Raw genomic sequence first — 18,113 nt, 5'->3', positions numbered from 1 at the left:
GTAATTCCTTCCCAATGGGACGCAGCCGAGACTCGGCAGAGCTTTGGAACAGCTTTTCTACACCAGCAGCCAGCTGTGTATGAGAAATGGTCTTGCAAACACACCTCAGGCAAATTCCACCACCACCCCGGCTCCATCCTTGACCTGTCAGAGCTGCACGTGTGCTCCCTCAGCCCCACACTCCCTGGATGAAGCACTGGGGTTTGACCACAGCCTTTTTTTGGGGGGGTCTTGCCGGATTTATCATTTTACACTGCCAGGAATGAACGGCGAATTCCCAGGCGCTCCCAACGAGCACAGCCCTCACCCCGGCGTCAGGTGCCAAAAACATCTTTATTAGCAAAGTGTACACTAAAACTCCAGAGAAAGAGCTGCTCACAGTTTGACTACTCTCGAGGGGAGCTCGATACATGACTTGAGCTGGCGGCCTAGGACTGTCACAGCATCTACCCGAGCGGCAGAGGAGGAGGCGGCGGCGCTACGTGGGCTTCTCCTACGGGAATGCTGCCGGGAGAGGGGCTGGCCGGGAGGGGGAAAGCACCTATCAAACTCTTTATCAAAAGAGAGAAGCTGGCAGGGAGGGCTGGACAGGAGGAGGTGTCCAGGGGGGGCTTTTCAGCTCTCTTGGGATTGTGCTTTTGAGTGTTGTGCTTTACGCCCGGGCCGGTGACCGGTTGGATTCGTCTGGGGGAGGTGTGGGGGGTGTCGGTGGGGTTTGCTGGAGGAGTCAGTGCCCTGTGGGGCTCGTGCTGAAGCATTGCAGTGGCAGGGGCTGTTGGCCCTTAGTTTCTCAGTGGCAGTCAAGTAGGACAAGCTTCTGCCCTCTGTCCTTGCCCTGGGCTTCCCGCCTGCAGCTCCCCACAGAGCACGCCGTGGAGATCTCCCCCTCCTCCTGTGCTGACCACCCTTCCTGCAGCGCCCACGGGCTCTGCTGGGCTAAACCTGCTACCAACCCACGGTCCCTGCTCCACAGAGCTCCCAGCACAGCTGAGAGCCGTGGATTTGCCCTCCTGCGGTCGCTGCGGTCACTTGGCTCGTGCCATTCTGGAGAGGAAGCCTTGGCAAGGACGAGGCGCTGGGTACCTTTTGGCCTAACCAGCTCCTTGGTGGCTGGAAGAGCTGTTCTGGGTTGGCTATAATGTGCAAATGGAACCTACTCTATTTGGGAACCGCTGGAAAACGTCGACCTCGGGATCCGGCCACGCTACGCTTCCTTTCACGGTGGCAGAAGACAGCTACAGATTATACCCCTGAGCCAATGGCATTGTCCAACCTCTTACCCTTGCAGTCAAAACCGACATCAACTGACCCAGCTCGCAGTTGAGGTTCCTCCTGACCTGCCCTGCAGTCTCTAACTTCCAGGAAGCACCGGGTCGGAGAGGTGTCTCTGAATGTCCTGGTGCTCGGAAGGTGCCTCCAAGTGCTCGGGGAGGGAAGGGAAGCGAGAGCCCCTCAAGAGTCCCTGGGTGCTTGGTGCCCTTTGGTGGGGGGGCTCTGGGCTGGGGAGAGGTGGGGAGCGCTGCTCCTGCTCCGAGGGGGCTGGCATGGTTTTGTCGGATGAGCCGGAGAGGTGCATCCCGCTTGACAAGGAGTCCGTGGGTTTCAAGTGGAACTTTTCTACCTCCGTGTAGCTCGGGCTCTGGTGGGAAAGGAGGGAAGCCAGTGGGTTATGGGAGAAGCAAAACAAAGCAGCCACGGTCTTCTCCTCGTCAGCCTTGGAGCCTCGCCAAGCTCCGAGCCCCAAAATGTCATTTTTCGCTTGAGCCTCAGAGTAGAGGAGGAACCCCCTCCCCTCCCTGCTGGTGGGGCAGCCTGGCAGTGCTGGGGGTGGCAGCTGTGCCCCAAAATCACCCGTGCACCAGGAAAATCTACTCCCATGTCAAGGCCAGTGGGCTTTGCCTGGGCCCCTGCGAGCGTTTGGCCGTGCTTTGCCTGCAGGGAGCTCAGGGGGCTGAGCCAGGAGGGGTGACCTTACCTGCTCCTGGGGCGCCGTCTCCTCGTCCTCCAGAGGTGCACAGGGGGTGAGGGGCTCCAGGCTCCGCGGGAGGATCCCGTACATGGCCAGGTTTTGGGAGGACGGCGAGATGGGGCTGTACGCGGGGGGCACTTGGGACAGCTGGCGCTGCAGGAGCTGCAGGATTATACTGATGTCTGATGACATCCTGGACTCCAGCCTGGGGACAGAGCAGCCCAGTGTTAGTGCAGTGCATCCCCCTGCATCCCTGGGCCGGGCAGGGGAGGCGCTGGGGAGGAGGTGCCCGTTCTGCTGCCCGAGGGGGGAATGATGCTTTGCCCGCTGCTCGCTGAGGTTTTTTAGAGAGCTTCAAACCGGAGAAATCAATCCTGCCATCTCTCTCCTGCCATCCTCAATCATCCTCTGCCCAGTTCTATGTGGAGCCAAAGTGGGATCTGGAGTGGGGATTTGAAAAAGGCTAAAACTACCCTGGAGGGGGGAAAAAAATTGCAATGGTTTGTTTTAATCTGGATCAATTGTCCAGGCCAGGAGCTTGCGCTGACAGATGGAGCAAGGCAGGTCGGTGCCAACCATTTTTAACTGAGGAATAGAAGGAAATGGAAAAGTAGGAATGTTTTCCTTCTGCTTTGACCCTCACTGATGTGAGCAGCTCTGGCAGGAGCGGGCACAGCCCCCCTTGCAGGGCATGGGCATGGCGTCATTTCCAGAGGGGCAGATCTGTCTCCCAGTGCTGGGCTGGTGCGCTGGTGAGACACCTAAACATGGGTGTGTGAGCTCAACACGGGCAGCAGAGCCCACAGAGCTCACATGGGTCCTGCCTGGGGGACCTTAAACCTGCACCTCCAGTGTGGGCTCTTCCCCCTTGTCCAAAAATCACAGAACAGTTGGGGTTGGAAGGGACCTTAAAGGTCACCCAGTCCCACCTCCTGCCATGGGCAGGGACACCTTCCACCAGCCCAGGTTGCTCCAGCCTGGCCTTGGACATTTCCAGGGATCCAGGGGCAGCCACAGCTTCTCTGGGCAACCTGTGCCAGGGCCTGCCCACCCTCACAGTAAGGATTTTTTTACTAATATTTAATTTAAACCTCCTCTCTATCAGTTTGAAAAATCCTGTATTTTTTCTTATTTAGAGAGCAACAACGTGCATGAGGCTTGTTTGCTCGAGCAAGAGGATGCCTGTAGCTCTCTGCAGCAGGAAGAGGAGGCCTGCAGAGGGCTCAGGCCGTGCCTGTGGGTGGTTTGATGTCCGTGACTGCACTGAGTTTGGAAGCAGCGGCAAAGTGACAGATCCCAGGGGTGGCGACGCTGTGGCAGATCCCGGGGGTGGTGGCTGACCCCAGGGGTGGTGGCACAGGGGCAGACAAGGGGCTGGGTTGCAGCCAGGGCCACAGGACTTGCCCTTTGAGAAGCTGCTGCATTCTCAAAGCGCTCCCACCGCCTCCCCGGGAACGCGGCGTGCCAGGGGCCGGGAGGTGGCATTGCTGCCATCACAGAACCCGCTGTGGCCACTCAGAGAAAGCAGAAGGTGATGGCCCGGAGTGCCCCTGGGTCCTCTGTGAGACCCTGTTCCTCGTGGAGCTGCCCACCTGCTGAGCTGGGCCTGCAGGAGCTCCAGCCTGGACTCGATCTGCCCCGCTCTGCAGTCGCCGGGCAGGGGCACGTCCCGTGAGCTCTGCACCAGCGAGATGCGCTGCAGGGGCTCCGGGGCAGGGTTGGGCCGCCGGTCCTCCCAGAAGGTGAACATGTTGGGGATGTCCAGGGGGGTGGCTGGAAGGAGAGGAGACACCTCAGTGCTTCTGCCTTGCATCCTCCAGCCCCGCCGGCGTGGAGGTGCTCCAGAGTCCATCACCCTGACACACGTGGAGAACCATCCCCTGACAATCATGGAGAGCCATCCCCTGACACACATGGAGAGCCTTCACCTGACACACATGGAGAGCCTTCACCTGACACACGTGGTGCTCAGGGAGACTCCATCCCCCTGACACCTGAGGGGCTTATGGGGATCCATCCCCCCCCGGCACCCAAGGTGCTCAAGGACAGTCCATCACACCGGCACACGACACAACCATGGAAGTCATTTGGCCCCTTGGAGCAGCCCCAAAGGGGTCCCTGGGTTCTGGGAGAAGCTACAGGGCACAGGAGGGGCAGAGCAGACGCAGATGGGGACAAAAGGCAGTAAAGACCCTCGGTACCAGCGTGGCTCCCCTCAGATCTGCATCCCACCCTTGGCTCTGCCCCCAGACAAGGTCCCCCCCATGCCCAAGCCTCTCTGAGCACCCTCCTGCCAGCTCTGGCTGCAGCCAGGGGTACCTGCATAGGACTGGCTGCTCTCTGCCGTTTGCTTCCCAACCTCCACGTCGTCGGCTCTGGTGGTGACGAGGCTGAGGGAGGGCAGAGCGAGCTCGTCCTTTTTGGGCGTGGGGAAGGGCTCAGCTTTCACAGGGCTGCCGGTCTTGGCCTCGTCGTCGCTGGCCTGGGAGCAGGGAGAGGTGCTGCTGCCCACGTCGTCCCACCGGTCCTTCCCCAGCGGGTCCTGTGGGTTGGTGAGCTCTGAGTAGGTGTGATACTGCTCTGCGTCAGAGATGCCCGTGTCTGGGTCTGTGGGACAGCACAACAGGTTAATTTGGGCAGTGCCAGAATCAGCCCCCATCCCTTGCAGGGGGGTGCCTGTAGGGCCGGGGGCATCCTAAAGGGAGGGACAGCAGGGAGGGAAAGCAGTTGGGGTGCCCCCAGGGTGGTCTGCGGGGCACCAGCAGCCTCTGCCTCGGGGAGCCTGCCAGGGCAGTGAATGAAGGATGATCTCGCTGCCCAGCCCTCCCCGGGCCAGGCTGTGCTGATCCCATGGACTCACCGGGTTTGCTGGGCGGGCAGGGCGAGTGCTTGCGCCGCCGGGCCCGGCGGTAGGTGCAGTCGTACTCCTCGCTGAGGGGGGAGCGGGGAACGCTGTCTGCCTGAGGGAGGAGAGGGGCTGGTCACCAGGGAAAGGCTGGGCACTTGCCCAGGCTGGAGCAGTCCCGGGGATGATTGACAAGTGCTGCAGAGCAGAATATCACTGGCATGGCTTGTGGGGCCACCCCTTCCGAAGAACATGAAGTATGCACATGCCTGCTGGGCTATGGGGGGGATCATAACCACGCAGACAGTGCCTTGGGAAATGTGGCTGTCGGCCAATCCACCCCCCAAAGTGAGTGAGGAGCTCCTGTGGACATCCCTGCTTCTGCCCTCCCACTCGCCAAACTCCAGGCATTGCCCACACTCCTGGCAGGGGAACAGCCCTGGCACTCACGTCTCGCAGGTTGAAGGTGATCTCCAGGTTGCTCCAGAAGTTGTCAGAGAAGGCTGGGTACATGTCCAAGACCTCCAGCAGGTCCTCGCGCTGGATCTTGTGCAGGTCGCAGTAGGTCAGGGCCCTCACGTCAGCGTTGGACTTCCCCGGGCGGGCGTAGAGGCTGATGGGCTCCCCAAAGATGTCATTCTTCCCTGTGCCAAGAGACAGCTCGTTAGGGACAGGTGGGCACCCCCTCCAGCCCCAGCAGCCCCTCAACTTTGGGACTCACAAACAAGGGGATACCCAGTAACCCCGACCCTGACTGGGGACACTGGGGATGACGCTGTGAAAGCCATCGCTGATGGAGACACCAAGCCAGGGCAGGGGGTCATCAGTGATGGCTGGGCCATGCCTTGCTCTCCTCACTCCCTTGTGGCCTCTCCCTGGCCTCTCCCAGGGGTCCCTCATTCCCTGTCCACTGGTGTGGTGACCAGGACGAGTAGAAATCCCTTGACTTGATCTCTTCTCTGTGGTGACAAGTGATAGGGCCCATGGGAATGGCCTGAAGTTGTGCCAGGGGAGGTTTAGATTGGATATTAAAGAAAAGTTCTTCCCCCAGAGGGTGGTGGGCACTGAACAGGCTCCCCAGGGCAGTGGGCACAGCCCCAAGGCTGCCAGAGCTCCAGGAGGGTTTGGACAACGCTCTGAGGGACAGGGGGGGATTGTTGGGGTGTCTGTGCAGGGCCTGGAGTTGGACTGGATGATCCTTGGGGGTCCCTTCCAACTCAGCATATTCTGTGATTCTGTGACCCTCACCTGCCACCCTTTGTCTACTGCTCCCCACCCACCACCCCTTGCCCTCTCGGCAAGGAAAGGACTTTCCCACCTAGGATGGCCACCACGATGTCTTCCCGGAGGATCTCGATGGAACCCCTGGAGATGAAGTAGAGCGTGGTCAGGACGTCCCCGTAGTGCACCAGGGTGTCCCCGGGCGGGGCGTGGGTGGTCTTGAACTTCATGGCCAGGGCTCTCAGGCAGCCCTTGCTGGCTCCTCGGAAAGCCTTGCAGTTCTGGAGCAGCGTGCGGTTGAGGTGCAGGCAGATATCGGCCTGCAGGCAGTCGGGGAAGCCCTTCAGCACCTGTGGAGAGTGAGGGGGAGATGCCATCACACCACTGTCCACTGTCCCTGGGCAGGAACAGCCCACAGGACACGCAGGGTGACAGTGCACCCAGAGAGTCAAAGCTGGGGACATCTTCCCATCCCTGGAAAGCCAGGTTGGACAGGGCTTGGAGCAAACTGGTCTAGTGTGAGGTGTCCCTGACCGTGGCAGGGAGTGGAACAAGATGAGCTTTAAGGTCCCTTTAAGGTCCCTTTAAGGTCCCTTCCAACCCAACCCATTCTATGATCTTTTGATCTTCCCCTGGTGGATCCCTGCCTGCCTGTCACTGGCTTTTACTGCTCGTGGCTGGGGACAAAAACACTCCCAAGCAATAAATAACAGTAACCAGATCAATCTCTTTGTACCCACTGGTGGCACATCCCTCTTTTCATCTTTACACCCACTAATCTTGACTGAACAAGAGCACAGACTGGCACAAGGAGCACAGAAACCTTAATTAAACAGCACCTGCCTGAATGCCAAGAAGCAGCAGCAGCAGCAGCACAGGACAGTTGTGTGCAACAACAGCTAAATATACCTGTGCAAATACCTTGTGGTGAACAAAAGCTGAACCTGAAGGTGAAATCAAGGTAAAACCCGCAATATGGACAAAGCTGCTGCCACCAATGACTCATGGTGCCACGGAGAAATCCACCTGGGATGGGGTTTTTTTAAGGAGAGCAGCATATGGCCCTGGGGTCCCCCCTCGCTGTCCTCTCCGCTGGTGGCCAAATCTGGAAAAACCATGCTGGGGCTGCTGAGCACGACTTGTTCTTGGCTCCATCCTGCTCTCCCGGGCTGGCAGCAGTGCCTTGGTTTCCCTACTGGGAAATCAGGGGCGGCTGGATTGATCGAGCTGGGGGGTGATTGATTAGGTCGTGTTGTGTCTCAGCAGCATCCGGCAGGAATTGGTGCGAGCGGTGGCACGTCAGGCACAGCTCTCACAGGGGGTTTGTGTCCTGAGTTTGCACTGTTCTTGATAGGGTGCCATGGCTTTGCTTCTAATTATTGCCACTGATGTCCAGCTCGTGTCGTCTCAAAGCTCTCCCAGCAGCAAACCCCAAGATGCTGCCCAGTTGTTTATTGCTGCAGCAGCAGCTGAAGATGGAGAGGTTGAATACATACAAATCTACATCCTGATGGTGCTCAGGGATGGAGGAGGGTCCAATCTTACGAAAAAAAAGGAGCACGAGCTGGGAATGAGTGGGCTAATGACCTGCCCAGGGCCAAGAGAAGGGAAGTACCAGGTCTCCTTGCCTCGTCCTTTCTCATTCCTCTGCCTTGCCGCTGTGCCCTGAATCCTGTGGCCACGAGCCAAGTCCAGCCACCTCAGCCCCAGCCCAGGACTCCTGGGCCAAGCCCCCTCCCCACTCGTGTGGAAGCCCAGGCGCCGTCGGCACGAGCCTTCCCGCCAGGCGGGGAGCCACGGCGCCTCTCCAGCGCAGCTCCGCCATTGATCCCCCCCCTTTGCTAACAAACAGCTGCCTCTCTGGGCTCTAATTAAAATGGATCGAGGTTTATTTAAATGCCCTCCTTTCCCTGCTGCGAGAGCAGGATGCACTTTGCTTAGCAACCGGCGGTGTGGAGAGGAGCTGGATCGATAACCTGCTCCGCGGCTCTGACACCGACAGGCACCGGCCTGAAAGTGCTCGGCGCCGATGGGGACTCCGAGCTCCTCGCCAAACCCGCTCTCTGGCCAAGAAATGACCTCGTGCAACCTCTGGGTAGGTGTAGAGGAGCGGGCAGAAAAAGGGGAGAAGGAGAAAGGGAGGTGCAGGAGGTGGGTGAGCAAAGAGCCTGCCTCCAGCCTCCCAAGTCTTCCAACCCCTCTCCGCCCCGGTCGAAAGGTTGGAAGTGTTTGGGCGGGCCCGGATCCAGACTCCGGGTTGTTCAGGGCAAGGCGCCGTGAGGACACGTGGCCTCCCTGCCCCGCACTCACCGCGTTCATGTCGATGCCGTTGGTGTAGGACCAGGCGTGTTGGAAATATTCCTCCAGGCGCTGGCGCAGCGGGTTGGGGATCTGGTGGAAGCGGATGAACTCCTTGACCCGCAGCATCTGCGTGTGGTAGCGGGCAGTGCCCGAGTACAGGCGCTGGATGATGGCGGAGACGTTTCCAAAGATGCTGGCGTACATCAGAGCTGCAAGGAGAGGGCAGGACTCAGTGGGGGGATGCACGTCCAGCCGCATCAGACCCGGAACAGCAGATTTCCACACCCCCTATCTCCCACAGGCCCAGAACCGGGAGGTTTCTGCAAACCCGCATTTCTATCATGCCATCCATTTGTCTGCGCAGAAGAGGCACAGGCAGAGGGAGATGCTCTGCTTAAACCCCCCCCACGCTCTCCCCATTTCCCCCCCTTGAGCAGCCCCTCCAAACTCCAAACTGGGGATGGAGACAGCGCAGGCACTCACAGCCGATGAGCATGACGCAGATGGAGAAGATCTTCTCGGAGTTGGTGTTGGGCGACACGTTGCCGAACCCCACGCTGGTGAGGCTGCTGAAGGTGAAGTAGAGGGCGGTGACGTACTTGTCCTTGATGGACGGGCCGGAGGAGAGGTCGCTGTCGTTGTAGCGCTTGCCGATCTGGTCACCCAGGTTGTCCAGCCAGCCGATCTTGTGCTCCATGTAGGGCCTCTCCACGTTGCCGATGGCGTACCAGATGCAGGCGAGCCAGTGGGCGATGAGGGCGAAGGTGCACATGAGCAGGAAGAGCACGGCCGCTCCGTACTCCGAGTAGCGGTCCAGCTTGCGGGCCACCCGCACCAGGCGCAGCAACCGGGCGGTCTTCAGGAGGCCGATGAGGGTGGTGGTCTGCAGGGGAGGGGGGAGAAGCCTCAGGGGCAAGGGAAAGGGTAAATCCGGCCACAGGCACGTCCACAGCTGAGCTGTGGCTTCCTTCAAAGGATATAAATGCATTTCTAGGGCGTGAATCACCTTGTCCTTGAGGTGACCTCTGAACGAGGTCAGGTGAGTCATGCCACGTCCTGACCGTAAAGGCAACAAGCTCTGGGATTACGGGTGAGCAAGTGAGAGCAGCCAGGGCCAGCCCTGTGTTTCCTCCTGGGCCCTCACCTTGCCAACCATTGCTCCCAAAGCACCTGCCTTTCACTCCCAGATGTGGGGCCTCCAGGTAGTGCAGCAACCACAGGGCCATTCCACTGCCAGCACTTTGAGTCTGGCTGGCAATGCAACCCCAAATTCAGCCTCACTGGAGCGTGGGGCCAGTCCCTAAACAATTCCCCAGCCTGCTCTGCTGGCTCAGCCCCAGCAAGGGGAGAGGGTCCAGTTAGACACTGTCTTAGCACTTACAGGGTCTGTGGGGCTGTTTGAGCACACAGAATGAAATCCCAGGTCCCAGCTGCCTGATAAGAACCTGTCACGACATCCTTGTTCACCCTCCGACTAAACCACCCCCTCCCCTCCCGGGTTTAGCCACCCACCACTTACATCAGGCCACCCCCATCCCTCTCTCTCTCTCCCATGCATCCCTCCCTGTCCACACAGGGGTCCCCTCAGACCGTACCTCGTCGGAGCCGGAGCGGAAGATGAGCAGGTCAAAGGGGATGGCGGCGACCATGTCGATGAGGAACCACCCCTTGAAGTAGTGGATGGCGATCTTGCCGGGGTGGCTCACCACCTCGTCGTTGATGTTGACGTAGGTGGTGCGGAAGTTGATGACAATGTCCACGATGAACATGATGTCCACGATGAGGTCGATGATGTTGAGCGGGTCGCAGGTGTAGCTGCAGTCCCAGCGCTTCTCCTCCACCTGCTCCTCGTTGAGCAGGAAGGCGGCCGAGTAGGGGGTGAAGACGGCTGTGTAGATGACCAGCAGGAGGATGAGCCAGTCCCACACGGCCTTGAAGGGGCTGTAGTGCAGGATGGTCCATCGGTGGATGCGCGGCGCCTGCAGCTTGTACTCGGGGAGCACGTCAGCACCCAGGGACAGCACCTGCCAGGAGACGGGTGTGAGAAGGATGGGAGACCTGGAGAGGGGCTGGATAAGGCCAGAAACCAGGGAAAGGGCTCCCACATGCTGGCAGAGCAGCCAGAAGCACACAGTGCATTTCCTACACTCTTCTCACCTTTGTTGGCTTCGTATATTTGTCCAGGGGGCCACAGAGTGAGTTGCCCCCTGTGGCTGACACCGAGGTGTGCCCGGCTCCTGGTCTGTCTCTGATGGTCAGAGCACCCTTGGGGCAGCTGTTTCTCTGCTCTGTGCCCTTCTGAGCCTTCCATGCCAGCAGAGAGCAAAGTGCTGCTGGATACTGGATATCCCTGGCACAGGGCTACAGGGATGGGCAGCTTGGAGATGCCGTCCCACGACTGTGCCATGGCCTGGCCTTGAGGGTTACAGCACGTCAGGCACCCCCCAAGCTTTGCACCATGACTTTCTTGGTCCCAGCATGGACTTGTATCTCCCCCTGGCACAGTCATCCTCCCAGCAGAGGGGACAGCTTGGGCCACCCACAGCACAGCCTCAGGCAGTGCCCATTTCCCATCTGAACATCCCCAGGGAAGGGGTCACCTGTGGCCACCAACGTGCAAACACCATCTCAAGCGTGCAGGCACCCCCTCTCCATGCTGCCACGTGCCCCCAGGTCTCTCTGATCTCATGGGGACACACTCACAGCCCCAGTGAGTCCCCCACACGTCCCAGGCCTGTCCCAGCTCCCCCCTCCAGGGCCAGTGCCGGCTCCTGAAGCCTGGGGAAACCAGAAAAGGCCCTTGGGATGGGAAAGCTGGGGTTGCTTTGGGTGGGTGGTGGCATGAAGGGGCTTATCTGGGGGGTGGCCAATCCCCCATGCCTGCCCCTGCTGCTCTATTGTCCCCTGGTGTCCCTGTGGTGCCGGGCACCAGTGCCAGCTGCAGAGGAGGGTGGGGTTCACCTCAGGGCTGTCTCCCAGCACCGAGCCCTAAACGGGACCTCCTTGCCCGGCTGTGAAGGAGAGGAGAGAGGAGAGAGGAGAGAGAGGAGAGAGGAGAGAGGAGAGAGGAGAGAGGAGGATCCACATGCCCCGAGGTGACAGTGGTGGGCACCACCGCTGACGGGCACTACCACCGCTCTGGCAACAAACAGACCTACAAGAAGGCTCCGACCCTTCCCGCGCTGCCAGGAAGGATCCCGCATCTCGCTCAAGCGCTTCCCGAGGGGCTCCCGGCGCTGCGAGCCGGAGCGGATCCACCCCTGGCAGCCCCATCCCCGGTGGGGTCCCGCGTCCCGGGGGTGGGGGGGTGTCCCCCCCTGCCCCTCTCCTACCTGCCTGCAGCTCGCCCGGCGCCCCAGGCGGCAGCTGACCCTCGGGCTCCGCGTGTCCACCATGGGGGCCCCCACGCCCACGCGCCCGGGCAGCGACCGGCACGGCGGGCGCAGCGCTCGGGCCGTGGCATCGCCCACGCAGGCACGCAGGCACTCGGCCAGGCGGGCGGGAGACATGCGGCTGCGAAGGGCATTCGGGAGCCCGGCGTGGATTAATCAAACCCGGTCGATGCCGGGGCCCCCGTGGGGGACAGGGAGCGCCAATGGAGCGGCGGGAGCCGTCGACGTCCGCCGGCGGACGGAGAGGGGAGGGATTGGAAAAAGTGACCCGAAGGCAATCGTTGAGGGCGGAGGGGAGCGAGGCGCTGGATGGGCTCGGGGACCGCGCTCCAGTGATCCCCAGACTAAGGTGCACCCAGAAACCCGGGACAGGCTCTTACACTTTGTGTCTGGGAAAACCAGCAACGCTCCCACCTTCAGCAGCTGAATCCTCACCTGCCTGACTGGAAGCAGCTCTGTGAGGCTAGTTGTGAATTCAGGCCCCCAAGTGCTGCTCCCTGTGCTGGGGGCACCTGCCCTGCCCCTCATCCCTGCTCCTGGCACCCACATCTCGTGGCAGAAGCAAGAGCAGGTCAAGACCTGTTGTTTTCCAGGCAGGAATTAATAAAAAAACCCCACAACCCCAAAGCTCTGAGGCAGAAAAGCGTAAAGAAACAACCCGCAAAAGAGCATCCAAACCAACGCAAAGCCAGGGAGATGCTGCAGCCTTGTCCCTCTCTGCCCCTGGGGGGGGGTGGTGGGGAGGGCTGTGGGTGTCACCCTTGGGTGGCCTGGGTGGCAGTGCCAGCTGCCCCCCATGGTGATTCCGTGGGTGCCCCTTTCCACTTCCCCTTCCCCCTGCACTTACCGGCTTGAGCCGCAGCCGCAGGCTCATGGTGCTGGGTGCTGGGTCTGGGTGCTGGGTGCTGGGTCTGGGTGCTGGGCAGTGAGCAAGGGAGCTGCAGCAGGCAGGAGGAGGAGGAGGAGGGAGGGAGCAGGGTGTGTGAGGGCTGTGGGTGACAGAGGGGGGGAGGCTCCCATGACCTGGGCTAACCCAGGCCATGTGCCCCGTGGTGCCCGGCACCCATGTGCCTTCCTTGTGCCTTGCCCTCTGCTGGGGACTGGGACACTGGGCTGGAGAGAGGGGGGGGCACTCCAGAGTGGCCAGGAGAGCCTCAAGTACGAGGGGCTGGGCAGGATCAGGCCCACGGTGCTGGCTGCAGGCAGGCACTGAGCTGGTGTCCCTCCCAGCCCGTATCCTGACACAGCTTAGCCCCTCATCCCTATCCCCATCCCTGCCCAGCTCCAGCACCACCCTTGGGGCAGTTCAGGGGGACTGGGACACACACCAGGAGCCCAGCCTGGTGACACCAACCCCACAGCATCCCCACGTGCCTCCAGCTGTGCCCCAGAGCCACAGCCCTGGCAGGCTGAGCCCAGCACATTCACTGCACTCGTGACCTGCTGAGGGGCCAGACCACCTCAAACAGCCCCTGTCTCCTCTCCCTGCCCACCAGCAGGTATTTTTAGACACTGTTAGTGGTGTCTCGCTGCTGTCTCTGCCTCACCATGAATTATTTATCAGCCAGCAGAGGGGAGCTCTGGCTTGGTGGGAGGTGCAGGGGATGTTGGGGTGAGGACAGGGGGGATGCCTGGGTCCCCCGTGGAAGGGGGAGATGTGGAGGGGAGAAGAGGTCCATCCTGTCCTGTCCCGTCCCACCCCATCCTATCCCGTCCCAGCCGGAGACCGAAGGTGAAGGGAAGATCAGCCTTTGTGCACTGTGGGGTCCTGCAGGGACCCATCAGCTGCCATCCTGCCACACCACAACCAGCCACTGTCCCCACACCGAGTGGCCAACACCACCGTGGCACTGTCACCCCAGTGTGCACAGCGGTCCTCGTTGGGGGGGGGGGGTGTCCCGTGTCGGGCGTGGAGGCTTTTCTGTGGTCACACGGGCTGCGTTACCCTCAGATTTGCCCTGGGCTGCTGCTGGCAGCAGTGGGAGTCGCCCTTGGGTGTATTTCCCGCCGTGCCTCAGTTTCCCCGCAGGTCGGAGCTCCCTCCCGGGGACTGCGGGACACAGCGGCGCCTTTCCCGCACTCCCGCACACGTCAGGGCAGTGCCGGGCGCGCCCCTTTCGGTGACACCGCACGGCCACGCGTGTCGCCGGCAGCGACAGGCAGTGCCACACGTGTCGGTGACGGTGCAGTGCCACCTGCTGTCTCCCGGGGGATCTGGTGGCCCTCGGCGTGGCCACCTTTGCTCCCAGGCAAGCACCTCAGGCTCAGCAGTGCCCTGGGAGCTCCATCCCTGGCTCTGGGGGCAGGAAGAGAGGCCAGAGCCTCCCCCTCCTCCCCCAAACGAAGCCACGTGCACACACGAACATTCACACACGTGTCCCCTTCAAGGCCACCATCACACCGCGAGCAGTCCGTGCCGGTGTTCCCCCAGCCACAAATTACCAGAAACATTCATCGAAGGGGAATAAAAAGAGCATTTCAGCCATTCAGAAGAGAGAAAAACCCGAACACAGGGGTGCTGGCATTTCCTAGGGTGGAATCTCCAGGTATCAGCTGCGCCCTCCGCTCCTCCAAAAGCCACAGGAGGGGTTTGTGACCGTTCCCCACCAGCAGCAACACCACAACCCCCACCACTGCCCTGGCCCACGTTACCTGTGTGACCTTCTCGGTGACGTTCTGGGTGCGCTCCATCACCTTGTGGGGGGCGATGATCTCGATCTCCGTGGTGGAGCCCGAGCGGTGCTTCTCCAGGTTGAACTCCACGAAGTTGAGGGTGAACTGGGGGATCTGGCTGATGGTCCGGTACTTCATGAGGTCCGAGTCCGAGGTGGAGTTCGGGGGGTTGGGTTTGACGTGGGAAGTCTCTGCAAAGAGGATGGAGAGGAGGGTTGAGGAGGGTGGTGTGAGCAGGAGCTGACCCACCTGCAGAGCCCCCCCCCACCTCACTCTGGGACCTCCAGGAACTGGGGACCACCACAAGGCGCCACCAGAAGGGGCCAGTGCCTGCCTGGCCATGAAGGCTTGGCTTCCTCAGGGTGGCTCAGGCGTGGGATGCCTGACCCGAGACGCCTGAGAGGGGGCTGCTTTCCTGATACATCACCCGTCCTTTTACCATCAAATCTCCTTCAGGGGGCTCAGACCGAGATCCAGAGGCATCCAATACCCTTTGCTACCCCTGAAAACTCTGGCAGTTTAGGGACCAGCCCCAAAGAGACCTATCAGAGAGGGATGCCACAACTGGCAAGAAAACAGATGAAGAAGGAGGTTATTCTCCCCCATCCCTGCCTGGCCAACACAGCTCCTGAGCTGCTGCCTTAGTTTTTGGCCACCAAACTGAGCAGGAGTTGAATGATGTCCCCACTCAGGTGTATCCTCCACCCCCATGCTCCAGGTAGGGAGGTCAGAGCTTTGTCTGGAAGAGGAGTTGTCCTGGGGCTGGATCCTGACAGTTTTCCCTGGGGACCTGCCTCTCTGGGTCACCCCAGTGCAGGACCAGGAAGAAAGCCCTGGAGGTTCATGGTCAGGCTTGTGGCAGCATGTTTGTCACAGATGGGAGCACTTACCCACACCCAGGGCTCCAGAATCATCCCCAAGCACCATACCCAGAGTGTCCCCACCTTCCCATCTCCTACAGGCAGGGCAGGGTTGTGTTTTTGGTTTTCTACCCCTCGTGCTCTGACATTGACCCAAGTGGTGTCGTGGGCAGGAGGTGTCTGAAGACACTGTGAAGGTGCTGGTGAGCACCAGCTGCCACCCTTCTCCCTGCTCATCCCCCTGTCCTCCCTCTACGTTGTGTCCCCTCCTGAGGGGCCATAACCCTGTGACTGTTTGAGGATCATGATCCTCCACCCCGTTTTCTCATGCCAGACACCACAGACCGATCTCTGCCCATCCCCAGTTACTGAAGCTTCTCTTTCCTGACCTTAACCTAACTTGTCATCATCACTCTCGTGAGAACAAGAGGTCTGGATGTCAACCGGACCTCCATCCCTCCAGACTGGTCCGGCCAGTGTCTCATCCACCACCAACACATGGACACAGCTGACACTGCACATGCCTGCAGACCCCTTCCCTCCCTCCCAGGGAGGTGGGATGGCACCAGGATTCCCCTCGTGTGGGGCAGCCCAACGCAACCTCACACGGTCTCACATCTCACACGCAACACTGTGGATGGCTCCACCCGCAGAGCAGGACCTGCCTACGCTGGGAATCACCTGGAGTCCAGTGGATTTGGGGGAGAAGACCCCATCTCATCTCCTCTTTGCAGAGGAAAAGCAGGTGCAGGGCAAGAGACCGAGACCAAGACCTCCCCCCCCAACAAGACGTGCCAGGGCCATCGCCCAGGGCCCGCAGAAAACCGACAGCCCCGGGGGTTTTCCCCTACCTGAGTTTGCCCTCCTTTCCCTGAATTTTCTCTGGAACTCAGACCTCGCAGCCTCAAAGTTGTCCAAGGAGGAGACCCTGCGGAGGCTGTGGAAGCTGCCCCCGGGGCGAGACCGAAAGAAACCCCACGCGGGGTACGACCCTTGTGGGCCCGGCACGGGAGGCTCTTGTTTCGGGGACGAGTGTTGTAGGGTGGGGTCGGCCTCCAGGCTCGGCCTCCGCTCCTTTTCCAGGAGGGACTCGGTCTCTGACTGCATACAGTTCTCCTTGGGCGATGTCTTCAAGTCCCTCAAAATCAGGGAGTCACCACCAGGCTTTAAGACAGCCAGGAGAAAGCGTTGTATTAGAAGGAGTCCCCGCGTGCTGGGGGAGGAAGGAGAGGGAGCCGGGGGAGGTGAGAGGAGGGGCAGAGGGCTGGGAAGCGCTGGCAGTTCCCGGGGTCACCTCCAACCGGGACCAGGACCCGCTTTGGAGTGGGGACACCGAGTCCCTGGAGGGGACTCCCTCCAGCTCCCACCGGAGGCTGGGGGGCTGCGGGGTGTTGGCAAGGCGATGCTGCACAGCCGGGAAGCAGAGCAAGAGAAGAGCAGAGCCCTGGGACAGGCTTGCCTGGAGTACCTGCCTGGCCATGCGCTCCTCTGAGGTGTCCCTACGACCCACCACTGGGCCTGCCCTCCCCTCAACCTGCTGCAAGAGCTGAGGCCGCCCCCGAGGGTCAGTGCCCGGGGTCCTGTGCTGGTGTCTATGGGAGAGGATGTGCTCTGCACCAGGAGGCACTGCAGGAGCTGCTGGGTTTGGCAAATCTGGCCATATTGGTGCTCCTCCTCCTCCAGCCACCCTTAGCCATGGCTAAACCTTTTTCCCTGGAGACCTAAAGAGTTTCCAGCCTTTAATGGCTTCTATGATGGGGCACACACAGCAACCACCTTCTGGAGCAGAACCCCCTGGGACTGTGCCCCTCCAGTCATACCCATGGGTGGGACTGTGGCACTTCTCACCACCCCTAAGGACTTTAGGGCGGGTTTTAGGAGGGGCTGGCTGCCCCTGGAGCTGCAGGGCTGCCTCCACTTGATCATCGGGCTGTCCTCAATCCACACCTTCCATGTGTGTGTGTGTGTGTGCACCTGGAACATCCCAGTGCACTGCACAGCTTCAGCCTGGGGGTACCCAGAGCCTTCAGCAGCGCTGCTGTCTGTAGGAGTGACATACCCCCAGTATCTGATAACGTGACACGCTTTCAACCTGCCACAAGCACAGCCTCTGAGAAGACAGGCGCCTTTTGTCCCTTGGATCTGTAATTTTGGGAAGCAGCTTTACCCAGGCTGTCTGAGTGCACCCAGCACGGTGAGAACCTGGCACCTGAAGCCTCCTGCCCACAGCCTCGAGCTGCAGAACTCCAGAAACAACACTTTGACTGGAGGTACCCGGAGCACTTGTGGCAGTCAAGAAGCCACCGAGAACAAAAGTCTCTAAAGAAGTGCCACCAACAGTTTTTCAGCGTCAGGAATGGCAGCATCACCCTCCGTCACGGGAAGCACAGTCTTTGCTGCAGGGCTGAGAAGCCAGATCTGCCTGCATTGCCAGGTCCCTGCCAGGGAAACCACGGGGAAATGAGCCTGCCAGTCCCTGCTCAGAGCACACCCGCTCCTCTCTCCTACAGCCACCAGCACGTCCCCTCCTCGAGGCGAGGGACAGCTCCACCGACCACCACGGAGCTTTCCTCCCAGCTTTGGCACATCTCCCGCTCCCCCCGCCAGCCACGGCCCGGCAGAGCAGCACCAGCTCCATCCCAAAGCACCGCGCTCACCACCAGCCCTCGCCGGGGCCAGCGCTCGGCACTGAGCCAGCAGCAGGGCCCTACCGCCGGATACGGCCCGAGGCAGAGCAGCCGAGGGACAGCGGGATGGGGACAGCGAGGAAGAGCGCTGGGACCTGGCCTGAGGCGTGGGCTGATATCAGACAAAGGCTACGGTTACCTTTCCATAGTCAATGGCTACTCCAT

At 60.7% G+C, this 18,113-nt stretch overlaps 1 protein-coding gene across 1 annotated transcript in view; it reads right to left on the bottom strand.

The window, feature by feature from the left end:
• Positions 1 to 355: 355 nt before the first annotated feature.
• Positions 356 to 18,113, bottom strand: part of KCNH6 (potassium voltage-gated channel subfamily H member 6) — a 31,634-nt gene continuing 13,876 nt past the window's right edge. Inside the window, exons 4-14 of the mRNA XM_027902045.1 lie at positions 14,381 to 14,592; positions 9,932 to 10,360; positions 8,820 to 9,219; positions 8,346 to 8,545; positions 6,133 to 6,385; positions 5,265 to 5,458; positions 4,830 to 4,929; positions 4,289 to 4,576; positions 3,562 to 3,742; positions 1,976 to 2,174; positions 356 to 1,639 (exon numbers count right to left, since the gene is read on the bottom strand). Coding sequence (XP_027757846.1) covers positions 1,352 to 1,639; positions 1,976 to 2,174; positions 3,562 to 3,742; positions 4,289 to 4,576; positions 4,830 to 4,929; positions 5,265 to 5,458; positions 6,133 to 6,385; positions 8,346 to 8,545; positions 8,820 to 9,219; positions 9,932 to 10,360; positions 14,381 to 14,592 — 2,744 coding nt within the window. The 3' untranslated portion in view covers positions 356 to 1,351. The remainder of the gene's footprint in view (positions 1,640 to 1,975; positions 2,175 to 3,561; positions 3,743 to 4,288; positions 4,577 to 4,829; positions 4,930 to 5,264; positions 5,459 to 6,132; positions 6,386 to 8,345; positions 8,546 to 8,819; positions 9,220 to 9,931; positions 10,361 to 14,380; positions 14,593 to 18,113) is intronic.

Source organism: Empidonax traillii, unplaced genomic scaffold (genome assembly GCF_003031625.1).
Source record: "Empidonax traillii isolate 1590-97213 ecotype Southwest subspecies unplaced genomic scaffold, ASM303162v1 scaffold832:size729604, whole genome shotgun sequence".
Taxonomy (NCBI): Eukaryota; Metazoa; Chordata; class Aves; order Passeriformes; family Tyrannidae; genus Empidonax; species Empidonax traillii.
Note: the sequence above shows the minus strand (reverse complement) of the source record. Positions and strands in the feature narration are given on the sequence as shown.